General features: G+C 45.4%; 1 protein-coding gene across 1 annotated transcript in view; it reads right to left on the bottom strand.

Moving 5' to 3' along the window:
- The window catches only part of PDZRN3 (PDZ domain containing ring finger 3), a 235,940-nt gene that overhangs the window by 6,964 nt on the left and 208,036 nt on the right, over window positions 1-20,940 (bottom strand). The window contains exons 4-6 of the mRNA XM_045808101.2: window positions 14,149-14,396; window positions 11,145-11,232; window positions 475-573 (exon numbers count right to left, since the gene is read on the bottom strand). Of these exons, the coding sequence (XP_045664057.2) occupies window positions 475-573; window positions 11,145-11,232; window positions 14,149-14,396 (435 nt within the window). The remainder of the gene's footprint in view (window positions 1-474; window positions 574-11,144; window positions 11,233-14,148; window positions 14,397-20,940) is intronic.

The following is a 20,940-nucleotide window of genomic DNA, read 5'->3' as shown; positions in this document are numbered from 1 at the left end:
AGATAGCCTCCATCTGTACTTTGCAGATGCATTTAACTTACATGAATTCAACGATCTACACATTCAACCAAAAGGAAAAAGAAAGAGATAAAGAAATACTTTAAAAAGTGTAAATGATTCCATCTACCATCCCATTCAATGAACATGAGAAGGGAAATGGGAATCTGCTGTCCCCTCGGGGTTGAACACACAAAACCATGTAAACGGCTCCATTTTATGGCCGATTTGCAGGCTTCTCAAGGGTAATTTCGCCTTGTATGCTGACATTTGAACTTAACCCCCACGTAAAGCTGTAACTCTGTGGACTGTGTGATGAAGGGGAGAAAGACATCTGTGTCTTTCCAAAGACTTCTCAATGAGCCAGAGTTAAGGCTGGTTAACACAGAATAGGAAAACAACAACAACAAAAAACCCAAAAAACCAAAAACCTCCTCTGGTCTTGAGATGATAGTTACAGACACTCAGCCTTCATACCTCACTTATATAAATCCCAATGTCATCTTCATCATCTGTCCGGTAGCACACGGTGAGGCCCAGCTTGTCCTGGCTGTTCATTCTGTAGAGATCCACTTCCTAGACAAAGAAAAGGCATTTCCGGTGAGCCTCCAGCAGGCAGGGAGAGCTGGGAGGGGTCAAAAGCTTTAAAAATATTTGGTTTCAATGATGAACTGGATTTCTTTGTATTTGATTGTGTAGAGTGGTTAACTGACTAAACAAAAAGTGATATGGACACAGGATCAATGCCCACGGCATTTCTGACCTTTCAGTCAATATAAAGTCATTTTGAAAACAGTTATTTCATTGATCCCCCCAAAGAAAAATTACCTATATTTCACTCAGTGTCAAGACTTCTGGGGTAGGGCTTTTAAAAAGCATTTTTTCGATGTCTGCCACAAACGAGAATATTTCCATACCCCAAACCATCCAGCCATTTCAGAACAAATGTTTCCAATGTGTTCAGTTAGATTATTTCACGTTGCGTTCCCTTAATATTCACAGTAATAGAACTTGCAAACAGATTACACATAAATTGATCCAAGAAAGGAGGGTAACGTGATAGCGCGCAATTAATGCTTTCCACAACAGCTGTGATATTTACAGTCGAGAAATTAGTTTCAGCCGCTATTACTGCAAATTAAATAAGATAAAAGCAAAGTGAGCCCAAATGCGAGACACATGAGCACAGGGAACGCCACTGTATTTGCCAATTAGTCTGCACTTCAGAATGAAGTCAGAACTTTGAAAATTGTTGGAGCCTTGGGAGGAAGTTCTGGGTTTTCTGAAAGTATCAATGAGCCAAGTGGCCCTCTCCGCCACACTGCCAGCTGTCCCTGCAAGATTCTGCAGCACTAAGGCGAGGCCCATTTGAAGGGCTGCCTGAGAAGAAGGTCTCCAGCAGGTCTCTCGGTCTGGTTTTTACCGTTGACTGCTCACCAACCAGGAGGGTGGAGGTGCTGAGAGAATGGGTCTCTGAAACCACAGTCTCTGGGGACCACTTCCTCTCCCCATACTATTCTTGGGAGGGTGATAAGGATGCAGTTGTCTTTGTGGGGAAGCTCAAAGCAGTTATGTCAAAGCAGATACTTCCTGAACCCTCCCCTGTGAAAGGCAGGGTCCCAACAACACCATGGACACTTTCAAGGTAGAAGAATAGCAGGTGCAAATGTCCTGAGCCAGTAATGCCAAAGCTCTGTGTGCAAGGAAGAGAGAGGTGGGCTGAGCACGCTCAGGCATGAGGCCAGACCAGGTTTGGAGAATCCCACAGGCCAGCATGAGGAGCTGGGATCTCACTTCACCGTTGTGGGAACCCATGAACAAGTTCTCAGCAAGGACTGCCCTGATCTGATGGACTCTTTTCTGCAGTCTTTCTGGCTGATATATGGAATGTAATGTGGTGGTGAAGGGTTGGGCTCTGAAGACAGGCAGACCTGTGTTCAGATCCCAAATCGACCTTTTCCGAGCACCTCCATCACAGGCCAGTGGCTGTATCTAAGCCTGTCTCCATCCTGCTGCTCAGGCTGGGTGAAGACTCCATGAGGTCAGGCACGCAGAGCTCTTCAGCACAGTGCTCGGCCCAGGGGAAGTTAACAGGAAATGGCAGTGTAATTATTACTGCAGGTATGTTTACTCGCCTGAACTCTCAGAACTTGCTTATAGCAGAGTGGCTATATTTCACGTGCCCCTCCCCCCAATAAGATAACTTTATTTTCCGAACATTGATATGTTAATTAATTCACTGACTTCCTAATTATAGCTTTAGCAATATGGCAAATTTTCATTAAGCAAAATCCCATTAATTTCTGATACTTCAGTTGAGTTGGATAGAAATTTCTTTCCTCACGTTTTGAGAACTAAACTAAGCACAGTAATGGAGAACGCATGCGTTTGAGGGTCACATTTAACTATAAGGGCCGATTCTTTCCAAATACTTTGGAGTAACCAATTTGCATACCTCACATATATTATTGGTCACACATTCTCCTCAACACATGCCCACATCTCTGTCTCAGGTTACACTTCCTTGGGTCTGGCTAAAACGAAAGACTCTCTCCGTGTTGGCCCTTCGCACCGTTAGTGTGAATCAGGAATTTCATGCTTGTTTTTTGGGTCCAACTGCACAACTGTAGCCAAACGCTGCCACCGAGCCCTGTGCTATCTGGCGGATGCCAGAGGGTTCGGGAACAGGTCCGTGAGCAACCAAAGCAGAGAGAGAGAGAACAGGAAAGGTTGTAGGAAGAAAAATGAGGAAGACAATAAATGTGATTTTTCCTTTTAACAGAAGCACAAATGGTGATATGAATTGGAGCTTTTTCTGAATAACTGGCCGCCAAGGTGAGTATCAAAGCATAAAAGATATCACAGTTCCACTGGGCTTTATTCCAGTGCTCAAAGTGAGCTTCCACGTGTGGTTGTGAGGAGGAAGTGCAGAAATGGAGGGGAGGGTTTAGAAACTACTATCGCATTTGGATGTTGTCATAATATCCAAGAACAAGATGAGCAAGCTTGGCTTACTGACCAAAGGGTGCATTGTTCGGGTACTCTCGACTCAAGCAGCAAGCTGGATATGGGGCGAGCTATACAGAGTCCCACACGGTAGAACCACTTACTGGTCAGTGACACAATGAAACTTAAACCGGTCAACCTGGTTGGTCCTCATGGTTTATCAGTATAGACAGTCTGAGAAACACAACTCTGTGCTACACATGTAGAATTGACGGCTCCATTTGAGAACCCAGCGAAGTGAAAAGTCTGGAAATCATGTCTTGGAAAAGAACAGCATAATGTACTAGGGTTATTCAAGTCGGAAAAAGGAAGGCTCATAAGGAATGGGACAGCTGAAGGTCTGCTATATAAAAAGGACTACATTTATTTGGCTTAGTTTCCCAAATGTAGGGAGTCTGCTGTCTTAAGTTGTTGAGTAAATGATTTCAATAAAAACCTAACTTGAAAAGCATTTCTACTCTATTTTTTGGTCAGGATTTTGACTGACAGATATTTGGAGACCGAGGAAGCTATAAATGTGGACATCAGTTCATGCTGCGATTGGTGGATGTTTTTTCTTGTACTTTTCTGAATCTGCCAGTTCCTTTCAACAAATCTTTTATAACCAGGCAGGAAACTTTCTTTGAACAAAATGCCAGGCTAGAAAGGAATACATCCTACAGTGTTTATTGCTTTAAAATAGTTTCACCTGAATCCCTGATACCTGAATCATGGATAATCCCTTACGCTCTCCTTAAACACATTTCCTATGTTGCCATTGACCCCGTATGTGATTAGCAAATAAAAGATTTCCAATACACACTGTTGGAAATGACACACATACATGATGGTCAAACATTCCCACATTTGCGCATGGGAGACAAGAGGTTTTCATTACCAGATCTATTCCCAGTTAGCGATACTCTGAGAAGGCGGTGCTCCCTTCCTACAGCAGAAAAGATTTAGCCAACATTGCATTTAGCCTTTAAATCCCATTGCAAATCCTCCCAGGACAGACTGTCATGGCGACTGTCCCATTCTCACTGGTCAGAGTTGACTTAAATACGGCAAAAGCTGAATTCCGTCCTTGACGTGGATGAGAAGCTGGCTCTGGCCTCACACACACGTCCGTGCAAACACACACACACACACACACACACAAACATGACAGGGCAGAGCCCAAGAGGAGCCGGCTCTCATCTGAAACACTTGCCCTGAGTATGTGAAAGCTTTCTCTTCCACCCCCTGTACCAGTTGGCTGTGAAGCAAACTTTAGGACTTGATTTGATTTTTAGAACAGATTCAAGAATGGGCATGTAACTCTAGTTTAGGGGGTAGTCCTCTGGGAATAGCTTTCTACCTTAGAAATGGTCTGGTTTTAAAAAGGTTGAGTGGTATGGGCTAGACAAATGCTGATATTACATTTCAAGTAGCAGTAAAGGAAAGGGTACTCTGAAGTTTACTCCAGGTATGTTCTGGACATTGATATTAGCCAGGATGGCTTGGGCTATGACTTTTTCTTGTGTTACCTGGGTCTTCTGAGGAATGCTAAAGAAAAACTGGAAAGTCACATTTAGAAGGCAGGTGCTATAACATAGCTATGGTCACTCGGTTTCCAAGGGATGGTTCAACATCACAAAGAGCCTGGTTGCTCATAGTTAAGCAGAGTTAAGCAAGCTATGCTTAAAAGGCTTTCAGAAGCTCTTGAAAGACAACACTGTAAGAACTGCTACTGTCTTGGCTGTCTATAAATCTGATTTTTACCTGGGTGGCTCATCCAGGTTATAATTAAAGCCATAGGAGGGGAATAAGGAGTTTTGAAGTTAAAAATAAAAAAAGGTCTAGCCTGATGGAGTGTGCACAGTAGGTGGCTCAAAACTGAATGAATGAACTTAAGAGTCCAAGGCAGAGGGGCACCTGGGTGGCTCAGTCGTTAAGCGTCTGCCTTCGGCTCAGGGCGTGATCCTGGCGTTACGGGATCGAGCCCCACATCAGGCTCCTCCGCTACGAGCCTGCTTCTTCCTCTCCCACTCCCCCTGCTTGTGTTCCCTCTCTCGCTGGCTGTCTCTATCTCTGTCAAATAAATAAAATCTTAAAAAAAAAAAAAAAGAGTCCAAGGCAGAAAAAAAAAATCCACATGAACAACACCCCTGGCTGTGCCACGAACAAGGTGATCTTGGGAAGGTCACTTCACTTCTCTGAACTGTCTCGGCTATTCTAGAATTTCCTAACCAGATATGATCTTTGGGGCTTAGCAGACCATTCTCCAAACTCTCTGGGTGGCTCATACATTCTCAACATCGTATTCTGCCTCTAAGCTAAACACAGAGCCTTATGCAACTGAGCACATCACTGAAAGCTTAGAGGTTATCAATACATATCTGTCTGTGATGATGGAGATAAGATTTCAAAGAAGACCATTAATCAAACTGGTATGAATAATGTATTAGCATTATCTGGATTACAGCTCCCCACCACTGGTGTCCTGTTGCTTACTGGTCTAGATGGACTGTGGGATAAAAATGAACTGCTAAGCCTGACATTTCAGATGAAATTGAAACGATAGCCCAATTAAGAGAATTAATGGGGCCATTCCACCTGGGTGATTCAAGCTTTCTGTTTTAACGTCAGCCACTTTAATCAGAGGGGATCCCAAAGACTGATTTCAACAGCTTATCCCACACCAGGAAGACGGGTCACTGAAGCATAACTCTACCTTATCAGTTCAAAACTGCTGTGCATATTTCTTTAAATTATCTCCACCCTTTCTGTATCTATGCATGGCGCGGGCTATGTGCAACACAGAGGTGTCTCTGAAGAGGCTGCACTTCCCTTCAAGAACCTTCCTTTGAGAAAGGGTAATAAGGCATTTATTCCTTCACTCAACAAATGTTTATGGGGTGCCCACCACGTGCCAAGCCCTATCTAGGCACGAGGAGTGTAACCACGAATGAATTGGGCAAGAGCCTAGCTCTCACGGAAATTGTATTCTAGTGGGGGAGCCAGGGAAATGGCACTGTGGGGGTAGGAATGCTCTAGACAGAGTGGCTGGGAAGCTTCTCTGGAGGTGACACGTGGACAAAAGACGGAGCAGGACAGGGCCACGCTAGGGTCTGGGCAAGTGCTCTGTGGGCTGAGAGCAGAGCAGGTGGGAAGGTCCTGGTGTGCAGATGGTAGTATGAAGAATGGGCAAGTGCCGACTGTACTGAGAATGGGGTGAGGAGGCCGACTCAGTGAGGGCAGGGCCGGTCAGGGAAGGTTTCCTGAAGAAGCCCTTGAGCTGTGCCTTAAAGGTTAAAGACAAATGTACAGATTGGCTGGGGCATCCTGTCTCCTCTCCAGGACAATGCCAATTCCCTAGTGACCTACTTAGGTTACTTGATGAAAGCAGATTCGGAGGTCATTTTGGTCTCCCTGTTGAAACTATGGCTTTTCTTTCTTTTCTCACCTCAAAATGACATCATCAGAACACAACATAGGTGAGGGTAGCTTCACAGCCTGGAGGGGGGGCTACTGATGAATCAACTGGGAAATTAACACAACAGATTAAGGAAAAAGCCTTCTTCAGACGTCTATTTTCCTTGTTAATTGCCTACAGGAAGATCTGGAGCAGGTGTTCAGTACCTGAAAATTTATGGGTAATTATGTGGCTGCTCAACCCTTGGGTATACTTGGGTATAATCCTTTCAGCTTTACGCAGTTTCACAATAACAGGGATTTGACACTTACCTAAATGTGATCATTTTGTGTGCTTTAAAAGACGGAACATCTGTTTTTCTCTGTGCATTTGCTTCCATAATATCCCAACACACTCATCTATTTTCCTCCTATATAATATCTGCGGAACTAGTTATTTTTCAAAAGGTGTGGGATGTTGATCACATTCAACCCAGATGATGAGTGGTGTGTTGAGACTGACCCCTAACTCAAAATACGCCTGCTCTTTTTGTACTCTAACCACAAAGTGAATGGAACACAGCAGAGACCGAGTGTGGACTGTTCTAAGGAATCTGGTGAGAAGCATGGATGACAGGTACATGCCACCTTCCCTAAAAACTGGGTCTGCTTTAGGAAACTCCATTCTTGGCAACGAGGTTTGTTTATTAGCATTCTGGAACTGACCAGACTACTGTCCGAGGATGTGCCTATGAAACGGGACAGTAGTGGAAGTACACTGTTCTCTCTACAGAAGATTCCCTCCCGCTAAGCGGCCACACTGAGCTTCACCACCGGACTTAGGATGGACCTCTTATCCCAAACCACCAGGTTCACTTTATGAGAGGTGCTTACTTCACAGAAATAACCTGGTGACATCTCGGCTGCTAAGGACAAAGTCCAGAGTGTGAAAACAACCTTCCTGCCTGGCGTGGACCCATAAGCATATTTTGGCTTTCTTAGGAGATGACAAGCTCCTGTCTAACAATCCTAACGGCTCAGGAACTGCAAGGGGCGTGAACTCCTGAAGGGCAAGCAGGGTGGTGACTTCCTGATTTTGCATTTCTAGCACCAGTGTCGTCAGTATAACAGATGCCCAGTGAAAGCAGGCACGTCGGGAGGAAAATCATCACGGATGTCAAGTCTCATGGCATCAAAGATCTAATTTAAAACACTCAGCTGATTTTCTAAATACTTGGGTTGTTTGTCTCTGCTGTTTACTCATGAAAAGAAAGAAGTCTATGCTGAAAGGAACGCACAGCCAAAGCCTTGCTGATCTGACCCACGACAAGAGCCAATGGAAGCCTGGACTTCTTTACCTCTAGGTTGGGCCCCTCCGACTTGAATGTGCACCTGGGGATCTTGTGAAATGCAGATTCTGCCTCGGCAGGTCTGAGGGCCAAGAGTCTGCATTTCCTGCCACCTCCCAGGTGACGCCGTGCTGGTCCAGCACACTGTGAGAAACAGACTCTAGGGAACTGCTGTAGGGTGGCTTCTGCCGAAAGCAAGATGCCCTCAGGTAGTTCGCACTGAGGAAGCTTCCCTGCGGAAGGCCGACTCAGCCTGGGCTAGCCGCGACCCTTCTTTAACACCAGCGGAGCTCCTGAGAAAGAGAGCAGGGGCTGGGGCGGGTCGGCCTGGCTCCCAGCCCTCAGCAGGTGCCACGGATGAGGAGCGAGGGGTTGGGTAACCCTGCCTGGTGCCCACTGTGTGGCACCTTGTATTCGTGGGCAGTTGAAGCTGTCTGAGACTGACTGACTGAGGCGGTCATAGAGCATTGCCTTTGCAATAAATTCACCTTAGCTGACATGAGTTGCGTTGGGTTAAAGCAAAACAGAAAACAAACAGTGGTTCTGGTGGTATTCAGATAAAACAAAAATATTGTAAGGCAGGATGGGCCAAATGGGGCAGACACTGTGGGAACTCTGTGACCTTCCCGAGCGCATCTCAAGCTCTTTCAGACACGAGCATTTCTCCAGGAAGAAACCATAGGTTCCATCAGGTTCTGCAAGGTGTTAGATACTAAAAGAGATCACTAGTATAGAGTCAAGTTTAACTTAGTGTCCGTGACTTACCAAGTCTACACAATACAGCCAACCCTTGAACAACATGGGTTTTAACCACATGCGTCCACTTACATGTGGATTGTTTTTGATAAATACAATACGGTACTGTCAATGTATTTTCTCTTATTTTCTTTTCTCTAGCTTACCCGACTGTGAGAATACGGTATGCGTTAATTACCTGTTCGTGTTATCGGTAAGGTTTTTGGTCAACGGTAGGCTAGTAGTTAAATTTTTGGAGAGTTAAAAGACGTGGATTTTTGACTGCGCAGGGGGTCAGCACTCCTAATCCCTGTGTTGTTCAGAGTTCAGTTAGACTCTGTCAATCTAGCTCCTGAGATATTTAACAGCTTTCGAAAGACTTCTACTTTGTCACAGTTACACTGATCATCAAAAAGCGTGTTGTCCTATAAAGATTGTTAAATAGCCCTTCTTCTTGTAAAGCACTATTCCAGAGAACTCTAGACCCAGAAAATGCTAAGAGGTACTTGGCCAAAGAGAAGGTGTTAGATCAAAAAAAAAATATGTTGGGGCGCCTGGGTAGCGCAGTCGTTAAAGCGTCTGCCTTCGGCTCAGGGCGTGATCCCGGCGTACCGGGATCGAGTCCCACATCGGGCTCCTCTGCTATGAGCCTGCTTCTTCCTCTCCCACTCCCCCTGCTTGTGTTCCCTCTCTCGCTGGCTGTCTCTCTGTCACATAAATTAATAAAACCTTTTAAAAAAAATATGTTGGGGTAATCCTGTCTACTGTGTCTGCTCCCCTTCCCCAGGGCATTTACCGTGCTCTTTAACACATCCAGGACTGCGAAGTCCTCTGGGATGAAATTCTGTTCACTGTGCTTCCCTCGGACATTCTCAAACACAGTTAATGTGGAACCCCATTTGCACACACTGCGTGTAACACGCTCAGAACGAGTGTCCTGGGGGAGGCACTGGCTGCTTCGCGAACTAGCCCTGAAGCTGGGGAGGTGGGAAATTGTCAATGACAGGCAGAGCCGCTGGTTTTCTGAAAGGCACAAGGCAACATTTCACACAGCCATCCATCAGTGGGCGGCAAGAACTGTGGCCTGTGGAGGATGGCGTGCAGAACAGAAGCAGTTCTGGGTCAGAATGACCGCCATCCCAGTTCAGACCATAGGCATTTAGCAGGAAATTTAAATTTTTCAAACAATGTCCCCGAGTCCGTCATGACTCTATGGACAAGTACACTGATTGGTCCCCAGGAGGCTTTAGGGGAGCAGCCAGTGAAGGTGGTGTTTGAACACGGTGACGGATCTGTGTCCTCTCTTCTGGCACAAAAACCCTCGGTAAGCGTAAAGGAGAGCTCGAGGATCACGACCGTCTTCCACTCATCTGCTACCCCAGTCCCTGCCCCAGAACCGACTGCCACGTAGCAACCCATCGGCCTCACGCGTGTTGGCGGGGCAGCCCAGACTGCACAGTGCGGCCAGACGGCTGGATAAAACAGTATTGGATTTTTCCTCGCTGGCCTTCTGACGGAGCCGCAGGGTTACCCTTGACATCAGGAATCTTTCTAAAAGGTACCTGATTACCCTAGTCGGTAAAGTCAGCTTTGAAAAAATGCTCTTGTATTTTTTGGAAACACTCTGAAATATAGCAACCAGTGTTTGCCCAGAAGTATAAGTAAGTACATCTTGAAAGGTGACTTTTCTCTATTTTCTCTCTCTCTTATTAAAAGACAAATGAAAGCTGGAACTGTAAACTGATGTTCTCTAGGGGAGGTGGGTCGGGGGCGTGAAACAGGTGAAGGGGATGAAAAGTACACTTCTCTCGATGAGCACTGAGAAACCTACAGGACTGTTGAGTCACTCTACTGTACGACTGAAACTAACGTAGCGCTGTATGTTAGTTATGCTTGAATAACTAACGCTTAGAGGCCACCCCTGGAGGCCAGTGGGACCTTAAACATCATCTAGAATCACATCCGAGTCATATTTGGCCTCAAATAACTTAAGGAGAGTTTTGGATTTGCTAATTTTTTCAAGCTCAATGTTAGAAAACGTTGGGCAAACCCTTTTGTGTTGGTGCGGGCAAGCACCCACCCTAATGACTTATCCACCTGCTCTTGCCTTTGAGTAAAAGTGGCGATGACTTCAAGAGGAGAAAGGCGGGGAAGCTCAGTGTAGTTATGAGAATATATGGAGTTTAGAGCCTGATAAGAGGAGATAACATGAGTTCAAAGATGAGAAGTTGATGGAAAAAGTAGAAACCACAGATATCGACATAAAGACATGAGTAGAAAGTAGATGAAATGAACCAGTGGAGAAAAAAGCAGAAAATAAGGGGGGAGGAAAGCAGTTCTACCTAATGAATTTGTAATATAGTAGAAAATGAAATAAACTGTGTAACAAAAAGAAAAAAAAAAGATGCACAACAGGACTCGCTACCCTACCTTTTACATAATTTTGATTTAAAAAAACTCCTACATTTCTGCTTTGGGATCAGACTATTACATTCTATTCTGAAAGGGGGGGTGGGGAAGAAAAGCTGAATTATGCCTTTAAATGGCATGACTGAAAGTGGTTCTTTTGAAAGAAATCCGCTCACAGTGGCTCTTTCATTAAACCCATAAACTACATCTATGCTCACAGAGACCTTGTTCGTCTTAGTAATGACTCCTAAAGTGAGACAGGGATGTCCTTACCTCCAACTCCAGCTCCTCCCTGTCCATTTCCTGATGCATGCCTCCAATGTAGTCATTGGGGTCATAGTACTCGTGGGCCGAGGGATGCCTGAAAACAGAAGAAAGACCTTTATGGCCTGCTTGTGCCTGAAAGTCGCTGCTTTCATCCTCCCAACCTTGCCGGCCCCCCAGTTCTCAGGGCCGGAGCACTGCCTTAGCCCGCTTCTCCCTGGCTTCTCAGCGGTGTCGGGACCTCCCCTAACACTTCCATCCTCTACGCCGAAGTCTGTCCCGCTGGAAGAAGAAGCTGCTCCCAGGGACCATCCTCTCGCCAACTAGTCATGTGAGTCAACAGGACTCATTTCTCACTCAGTCCCTAGGGAGCAGACACAGTCCTTGTTCCTGCTTATTGCTTCACTGTTAGATTTGCTCTTTGGGGAGAAAAAGGCTGGACTTCAGGCAACACTCAAGGATATGTGCTGGCCTCTGAGTCCGGTCCAAAGGGCTGGGCCTGAAACAATGAGGCTACCATCTAGGACAGTGTCTTTCCAAACTTCTGTGATGGTTCCACCACAAGGAACAGGTTTGATATGAAAACCAAGTAAGCACATACGTGTATATAATGAAGGTACTGGATACACGCACATGTATATAAGCAGATATGCATACACACCCGCTACTCAGAGAACGGAAGCCTGAGTCTCCTAGGACAACATATGTAAAACCCTGTTTCCAGAAGCCACAGCCTCTTTGGAACCTCTAGGAGCAGAGGCAGTGGGAATCGTAACAGGCTGGGTCAGCAGCTCTGAGAGGTGCCAGACGGGGGTGGAAAGCTTCAGCCTGATTGTTGACTGGGGACTCAAAGCATCTTGTTCCAAAGGTCAGCATAGCAATCAATGGGCTCTGGTCTTCCCTCCCAGGCACGTAGTTTTGAAACACCAGATCAGACAGGAATGGTCAAACAAGGGCTGGCTTTCAATTTTCTGGACCTTTCAGGTAAATAACCTGCCAGCACTTAAGGGGCTTTTAGTACTGAGGAGGCCACTGGAAGGCCTGGGCTTTCGAGCATCAAGTTAACACTCCCCTTTCCATCCTGATGCACGCTCTTTGCTCTGCTCTGACCTTGTAGCCAGAACCTGGAGAGGCCTGACCTCTGGACTCCACTGACATTTCTCAAGTTGCCCTTTGGGGGTAAGTCATGTCATGTTAACTAGACTTAAGAGGAAATTAAGGGTTTGGCTTCTAAAAGGCCCATCACTGTGACAGCTCAACATCTGAGAGGCGGGAGTTGCCGTAAAAGCCTCATCAACACTGAGAGGCAGTTTTGCTCTATAAAATCACAGAACTGGTTTGAATGATTGTGTTCAGTGAATCGGGCAATACTTTCATAGGATCAACTGGGCCGCCACAGAGTGGTCATGTGGCTAAGAGCTGGGAGTCGAGGTGAGACAGACCCGTCTTTCAGTCCTGCTGCCCACTTAAGCTGAGGAGAACGGGCACATATGCACTTCCTCGCTGCACATAAGGAGCCGCCTTTGCACGCGGCCGTGCACGCCGAGCATGGAGGTCAGAGAGGGGACCCCCTCTTTCCCCTTCCGTACTGTCAGCTGCAGCGGCAATTATTAGGCCTGGGGAATTAGCCCTGGGTTCCCACGACGGCTAGCAGGTAACACCACGGGATGAAAGGCAAGCCTCTGTCTGGAATCCCGTGCAACCCCGGGAAACGCGTGCTCCCTCCAGCTACTGAGTGACTAACAGAAACCCACCAGGGAGCACTGAGAGCTTTGTCCTGGAAGAGCTAAAATGCCCTTGGAAATAAAGCATCAAGTCAATGATCAGAAAGAGGTGCAAGGGGCACCTGGGTGGCACAGCGGTTAAGCGTCTGCCTTGGGCTCAGGGCGTGATCCCAGCGTTATGGGATCGAGCCCCACATCAGGCTCCTCCACTAGGAGCCTGCTTCTTCCTCTCCCACTCCCCCTGCTTGTGTTCCCTCTCTCGCTGGCTGTCTCTATCTCTGTCGAATAAATAAATAAAATCTTAAAAAAAAAAAAAAAAAAAGAAAGAAAGAGGCGCAAGACAGGAAGAGCCGGGAGTGACTCCCACGTCACCTAGCGAGGCTGGGGTGGGGACGAGTCCTCACACAGGCACAACCACGTGCTGTCAGCTATGGTAACACGGACGTCTTCTCAGCCAGTGGTCGATCTTAGAAAATTTCTCACCCTTCATTTTCCCCCTAGATATAATCAATGATTGCTGCTCCCTCTTTAGTGCTTACCATATGTCACGCTGAGAACTTCCCGCACGTTACTCCCCTAACCCGACACTCTTACACACTCGGTGCTACGATTACTCTTCCTGTATTAAAATGGGGGTAAAGTAAGTTGCCCCAGCTGCCCGGCTAGTTATCAGTTTGAGCATCAGGCTCGTCTGCCTTGAAGGCGCTGAGCTCCTGCCTCTCTCTGGCAGGAAGCAAGGTAAGAGGAGAGCCACGTGTAAGGTAATTCGTGTGGGGTGTGGGATCACAGCTGTTACTTAATCGGTAAATGCGGTACTTATATGAGGCACGTGTGGGCTTATTAACACGGATCCAGGTTGGAAACGAGACCCAAGAAAGCGGGATGCACACCCTTCAGGGCTCTCTTTACACTCCCAACTTACTTTGTTGTCTATTTAAGAGAACCGTCAGCATTCCCTCTAGTTATAACACAAAACCTTCACATTGTCATTTGCAGTGATTAAATTTTATTCTGAAATAACTTCTACGACACTTGTAAGTAATTTTGTTCTTAGAATATAATTTGAATAACTCCGCTCCAGGGTTATAATAAAGTAATTAATATGTCAGAGCGGTTTTGAGCAGGACTCAATGGATTGCCTCTATAAACAATAAAGTTAAACACAGGCAACTTGGAGGAAAATTATAAGACCCGCTAATGTTCTTCACCACACGGAAGGGAAGAAAACAACTGCACTGGACTTCTTTACCATGCTTAACACACTAGTGCCGCAAGATCGTGAGACTTACTCCTCTGGCAGGAGATAGGGATCCAGCACAGGCGGGGTGGGAGAGGACATCTTGGTGAGCGCCATGATGTGCTCGAAGGTGATGTCAGTTTGGGTTCCCGTGTCCACCAGCTGCGACTCTGATGGAGGCGTGAACATTTTGGTCCGAGGCGTTCTCCTCAGCACCTGTACCACAATGGGCTCTTTGGCGGTCTTGAAAGCTTCCACAGCCTGGTCATGAGTCGCTCTGGATAAGTCTTTACCGTTGACCTGTGGAAAAACATTTAGGGTGAGAGAGGATTAGAGTCAAGCAGAAGCTAGAAAGATTGTTCTCCTGTGTAAGCAAGCTAAAAGGAAGAACTGGATGGTGTCAGAGAATTCCAGTTCTGTTTTAGGTTTCCTAAGGAGTGCCTCGTGGGATGAGAGTGAGTTTGGAGGAATACAGATCTGACATTAAATGATAAATCTCACAGTGGGGAAGTCCTGGCTTCCTACCGGTATGTCTTTAACATAGTTTCATCACCTGCTAATCTTGCCTGTGAGAGAAAAGAGCAGCCTCTGGGCTCAGAGCCTTTTTCAGGCTATAACAGCTAACTAGAAATTAATTACATTGTTATGTTTTAATGGGGTGTATTACGTCAGGTGACATTAGCTTTCCTTTTATGGAAGTGATATGAAGTTTCCTTCTTAAATAAATTGCTTTGCTTTTTTTTTTTTTAAAGTCAATCAAATACATTAAGTAAATGATAGTCTGGGTCGTAGGTGGATACGGCAGACATCAAGGAGGTCCACGAATGGCTGGCATTCTGGCCGACGTGTGGTAAACAGTCGCTAGCTTAATTGCTGTTTCCCACTGTGTACAGCCTGAACCGCTGCGGCAACCCCAGCGCCTTTACTGAGCGTCTGCTGTCTACCGACTGACCCGAAGCTACCACTTAACACTTCCCTCAACACGGTCCGGGAAGTTGGCAGAGCCAAATTATGTTCATCTCCCTCATCTAACAGCTACAGATTAACCACATGAGATCACACAGCTCGTGAGTGGCGGGTCACAACTTGGTACCATTGGAAGGAATCCTGGATGCAGCATCCAATCCAAACTAAGTCAACGTGGCTATCTTTAGCACTAAGAGGAAGTGGAAGCCAGAATCTTATTTCTAGAAAATGAAGTCATTCCAAGCAAGCTCTCAGTCCAACTCTTTAATTTACCTTGCCTTCCCATGCCCCACAGCAAAAGGAATAGATGTTATGTTCTGGTAGTTTGGTAATGTCTAACGACTGTGCTGTGGGAACGTTACCAGGCTCCGACATATTTCAGTATTATTCCCCAGGTGGTTGGCTTGCTTTTTAAAGTCAGATACAAAATGATCGTACAGGAACCATATTCTGCAGACCACTCCTTGGAAAAAGTTCCTGAGCTGCTCAAATCTCTAGAGAGCAACACTGACAAATTCCTGTCACTAACATAGGAGTTTCTGAACGTAAATCTCTTAGATTAATATTCCATTTTTTCAATAGGCATGTTTTTAGTATTTATTTATAAATGTCAAAATGAACATTGAACCTTCTCCTGTCGGGCATATGCACCTTCTCCCTGGTCCGCCGGTATCTTGTACTTCAAAGCACACTGACAATTGGGTCTGTCCTCTCAGGCAGACAGCACTTTGGTTTCTCTCTGTCCGAGCAGAACACGAGTATTGATTATGCAGCCGTTTTTCTATTTTTGCTAAGCTCCTTCACTCTGGCCCTACAGGGACAAGAACTCGTAGGACCGAGTATCTCGTAAACAACTGCTGGGTAGAAGAATAGATGTCGGACTCTCGCCTTGTAATGAAGCCCAAGTGCACTGTGCCAGCGGAGATTATTAATGATCCGGATTCAATCTACTTAAGTAATTGACTTACAACACGAGGCAGTTCGGTGGAACAAGAACTCTGGGCTACGAAACGACTCAGGTGCACCAGTAAGTAAGTAAATGGCTGAAACACCAAGCTCTTACATCCTCTACCCTGGAGGACTGGGAACACCAGGGTTTAACATCACAGCTGTCTTCCCTCTTCCTCCCTTGAGAAGAGGATACACGGGCACAAAGGAATTCTTTCCAGCATTCCAAACCAGCTGACCATCTTGACCCCCTCCTTGCTCAGAGTCCAGAGTGCTGAGGGCTTGGGTTGGGAGGGAAGAGAGAGGAGGTGTGATTAAACAGCAACTACGAGATCTGCGAAATTCATGCTGGGGCAGAACCCTCTGAGCCGTATTTTCCATTATTGCCTAACGCCAGGGGTCAGATAATACAGGAATTTACAGTGTGATAGTCAATTTGTCCCTAGGTGAAGTTAATGCCACAAACAGCACATGTAGGAGACGTGGGTGTGGCCACTGCCAGCTAGCCAAGCTCGTCTTCTGCCCTCGGTAGTCACCAGGGATGGCTTGTACCAAAGGCGGTTTTACTCCCAATGAACTCAGACATGAAGACTTTTTTATGAAGATTTTATGTATTTATTTGAGAGAGAGAGAGTGTGTATGTGTGCATGAGCAGAGGGAGGGGCAGAGGGAGAAATAGACTCCCCGCTGAGTAGGGAGCCCGACGACTCAGGGCTCCATCCCAGCACCCCAAGATCATGACCTGAGCTGAAGGCAGACACTTAACATCTGGGCCACCCAGGCGCCCTCAGACATGAGGACTTTTGAATGGATCCTGCAAGATCTCTCTAATCTGTGCTTTCTCTATTCATACATAAATACCAGGTCTTTTGCCAAAAGGAAATGAACATGAGATTTTCTTGCAGGACCCTTCTAGATGTGTCTAACGAATAATCCATCCTCAGAGTCTGCTTTTTACATATACAATTAGGTCTTGCAAATACAACACCAGACAATGTTAGCTACCTGATCAACGAACATCCCTCCTTGCCTCAACTTCTTTCTCTCTGCTAAGGGAGATTGGTTTTGTTTTATTTCTATCAGATCAGAGAGCTTTCCCTCCTTGGGTGAATGAAGTGCGGGTTTGATGAACTTTGGCCTATTACGGTGGTCTTGCTCCCAGTGCTGGGTTTAGGCATGGGCATGCAACATTACTTCTGGCTGATAGGAGATGATGAGGAATCTGCTAGGGAGCTTTTGAAGTTTTGTTTGTTCTTAAAATAGGACATGAGGTAGAGAGAGCCCTCTTCTGCCTCTGGGCAAATCATCTGCATGTGTTGCTTGGACTCGTGGGAATATGTTGGGATCACGCTGAAAGCTGGTCTCCGAGGCCAAATTAACAACATGCTAAGGGATTGGGAGCAGAAAAACGGGAGAACTGGGGTCTCTGTGATATCATTGAGCAATGAACTAACCAACCCTAGAACCCTTAACCACAAATTTCTTGTCATATTCGATACTGAATTCCTTATACATCTTAACTTAAATCTTCACTGCTCGCAGCGCAAAATATCCCAATAGGTGTAAGTATCACACAGATGTATTGTAAAATTAGGTAGGAATGTATTCTGATGAGTTCCTAGACACATCCTTTTATCTGTATAAAATAATTAGCGAAATTGCTTTTCTGAGTGGCAGTGTATCTTAATCAGCTTATTTTTATAGAAAAGTGATGGCAACTATTACTTCGGTAGATTTTATAAATCAGTGCTACGAGACTGAGCAGATGTCTAAATGATACCTAGGAGAAGAAACATAGAGCACCCGCCTGAATCAGTCTAAGCTAAGAGGAGGCAGCAGTTTCCCTGTGTCTCTATGCACACAATTCCAAAAGCAAGAAGGCGTGTCGGAATCCGCCCCATTTTTGGTATTATTCGAAGGTGTTGATGCAACAGTATCCACAGCATCTTTACCGCCTATAGGAGGAAGAAAGAGGGTTGCAAACCCAAAGGAAAGCCTGGAATGTTGGAGTGACCAAGAAATGACCTCTTGTCCCACTCCAGGATGTCACCACCATGCCGGGTTCCACAGAAAGGCATTTCTGACACCTGTGCCTGCGAGAACAATTTCAGAAACCCAGTGCCGCGTGTGTGTGTGTGTGTGTGTGTGTGTGTGTGTGTGTGTATCAAATGCAGTTCAGTTAAAGCCTGGGCACAAATTAGATGAGCTCCTCTTCCTCACGTTATCGCTCAGGGACGGAGGGCACAGGTCTGCAAGTGTGAAACCAGGGCAAAGCTGGAATCCTGACCAAGGGCTTTGAACAGTTTGATTATTCTGAGTCTCAGTTACCTCATCTGCAAAATAAATGTAATTATAGTGTTGTGCCTCTTAGGGTTATTATAAAGTTTAATGAGATAATCTACTTATAGTGCCTAACATGCAAATAATAAGAAATTTACTAAGATACCAGTGCTGCTGGGGATCCTATACCAGAATAGTCACATTTCCCCAGGAGAAAATAATCTATAATCAAAGAAGCAAAAGACAGCCTAATTAGGTAGTCTTAAGAAACATTTGTGTCCCGAGAGACTCCCTGCCCATCTCCTGTTCTGGACTCCCAACATACCCGTTCATAGTCTAGAGTCCTCCAGTTGGGATTCTCCAGCGGGGACTTGGGGGTGCAAGAGATAAATTTTACAAGACTTGACCCCTGCCACACAAGCTTCTTGACAGGGTATTTTAGGGATCATTACATTCTCTTAAAGGACGATGCGACAAGGCGGGAGTTTACCATCCTAGACGATCCATTTTTGCAGCCAAATTTGTTTTGAATTACCTTGTGCACATAACACTTATTACACTGTCATCTTGGAATCACATCACTGAGAGCCTTCGAGAGGGGATGACGCCGGGTGCACTGTCAACCACCCGAGAATGACAGCCTTTATTCCCGGGATTAGCATTACATGCACATTACAGAGCGCGGCGGTGATGATGGCTGCAATTACAGACGGAATGTGCCGCCGTGCTCATCCGGTGACGTTTGGCCCGGTCAGATTAAATATCATTAACTCGCCCAATTGAGCAGATTGCTTTTAAAACAGTTTATGCAGCTCTAAAACCAAGTAAATGGAATGTTTTGGAACAAGAAATGCTGATTACAAACTTTATCTTTATTATAAATTAAAGGCTTAAGTTATTCACCTAAGGCTCTGGCTGGTCCCTTGGGACTTAGGTGCAATTATGGTGAAAATGCAATCAGTCTGTCTCAAGGCCAACATCACTGCCACAAATATGACATGACACTAAGGAAGCTTCAAGAGGTCCTTTAGGGTGAGGTCTGCTGAGACAAGACGATTGTGCCGTGGGCATGGAATGATACCTGCCTGGTTCCGATGCAGCCAGGGTAACATGCTTGCTGCTCTTTGTACCACCCACTCGTGACTGTCTCTTCCACGGCCCCGGGAACTGACGCAATACGGGTGGGATGTTCCGTTTGGGGGCAGATTTCACTGACAACCCCCTCGGTCCATCTTGTAGTCATTCAATCCCTGAGAAAGTATTTGCTGAGGTTATTTAGTGAGAGTTGCTCCCCTTTTGTCAGACAGGATGCCACTTGGGAGAATGTCTTGTGGAAAAATGAGGCCCCAGCCTGTGCGAGCCACTCAAGCAATGGCCAGAAGGAATGTGTTGTGGACAGCATTTCCCCAAGACATCTAGTGAAGGATCTGATCTGCTGAGGTGGCCAGTTTGCTCCCAGAGACTTCACGTGCTGGAACACAGATTGAGCCTATAACCCTGAGAGAAGCCGGGTCCCCGATGTCTACCTAGAAATGCCATTGGTGAAAGTCACGTCATGCACCTTTAGTGTTGCCTTTCCACAGAGGTGCCCAGAAAGCTTGCAGAGTGCCCCACAACCTAACTGAGCAGTTCAGGATACTTGAATATGTAATATTTGGAAAAGACATGCCATGCTCTCTCTAAATTAGAAATTAAGTATCTATTTATGGGAAGACATTTGGTTTCTGAGGATCAAGGTACTGCAATCACCTCTCTTTCCAATGCATGTGCAAACGACCCCAGTGGAAAGCGCTAATGCAATTTTAAATCCAGCCTACCATCAATTATGCCCCTGGCTAAAACACAACTTTTATAGGGTTCATTTAATTAAATACAGGGGCAGTGATTTCATTCTGTAAAATATCACACCTATGTTGTCAAACTAATTAAAACTCAGATCCTACTGGCAGCTACAGACAATAATAAACTACATACCGAAAAGTAAAAGGTTTCAAGCTCTGATTTGGGTTGAAGAAAAAAAAAATTTCATTCAGGAAACTCCTTGTCTGTCTTAATTTATTTCAAATATACAGTCTGCTCTGGGGCTTGATAAAGGGAAGGTTAACTTATAGGAAGAGGAGTCTTAATAAACAAATGCTGTTCAAATTAACGTATTTCTGTGGAAAGCACTCACTTTCCTATGTCAGGTCTGTGTATAAATAGACTACACTTCTCTAGATCTCAATTTCTATGATGTAAAAACGTTAATCTGTAGGAGTATGTTTGGTTTCTAACACGGATCACACTAGAGTTTGTCCATGATAACTTCTAAATGCATGTTATTTCCCTGGGTTTGGTATTTCTACAACTGGAAGACTCCCCCACCTTACTGCAGTCTGAGTCACTTGAACAACTGAACTTATAGCCTAGGTAATTTTCCTGTTAGAGGAGCCTTCCTTATGCCTAACTTAAGTATCTCACATTTTAAAATCCTTTATTTTTCCTAAATAGAGAATATTCCTGGCTGCCAACCTCTGAATAATAACATGGATGACACGTCTTAAAGAAAGACAGGCTAAAAATCATACATGTTCTTAGTTTTTTTTTAAAGTAGTATTAGTCCAAAATTATAGAACGCTTTCTTCTCAAGTTAAAAAAAAAATCTACCTTA

This window comes from Ursus americanus, chromosome 14 (assembly GCF_024610735.1).
Source record: "Ursus americanus isolate L20-20 chromosome 14, mUrsAme1.1.p, whole genome shotgun sequence".
Lineage (NCBI taxonomy): Eukaryota > Metazoa > Chordata > Mammalia > Carnivora > Ursidae > Ursus > Ursus americanus.
This window is presented reverse-complemented; position numbering and strand designations above follow the sequence as displayed.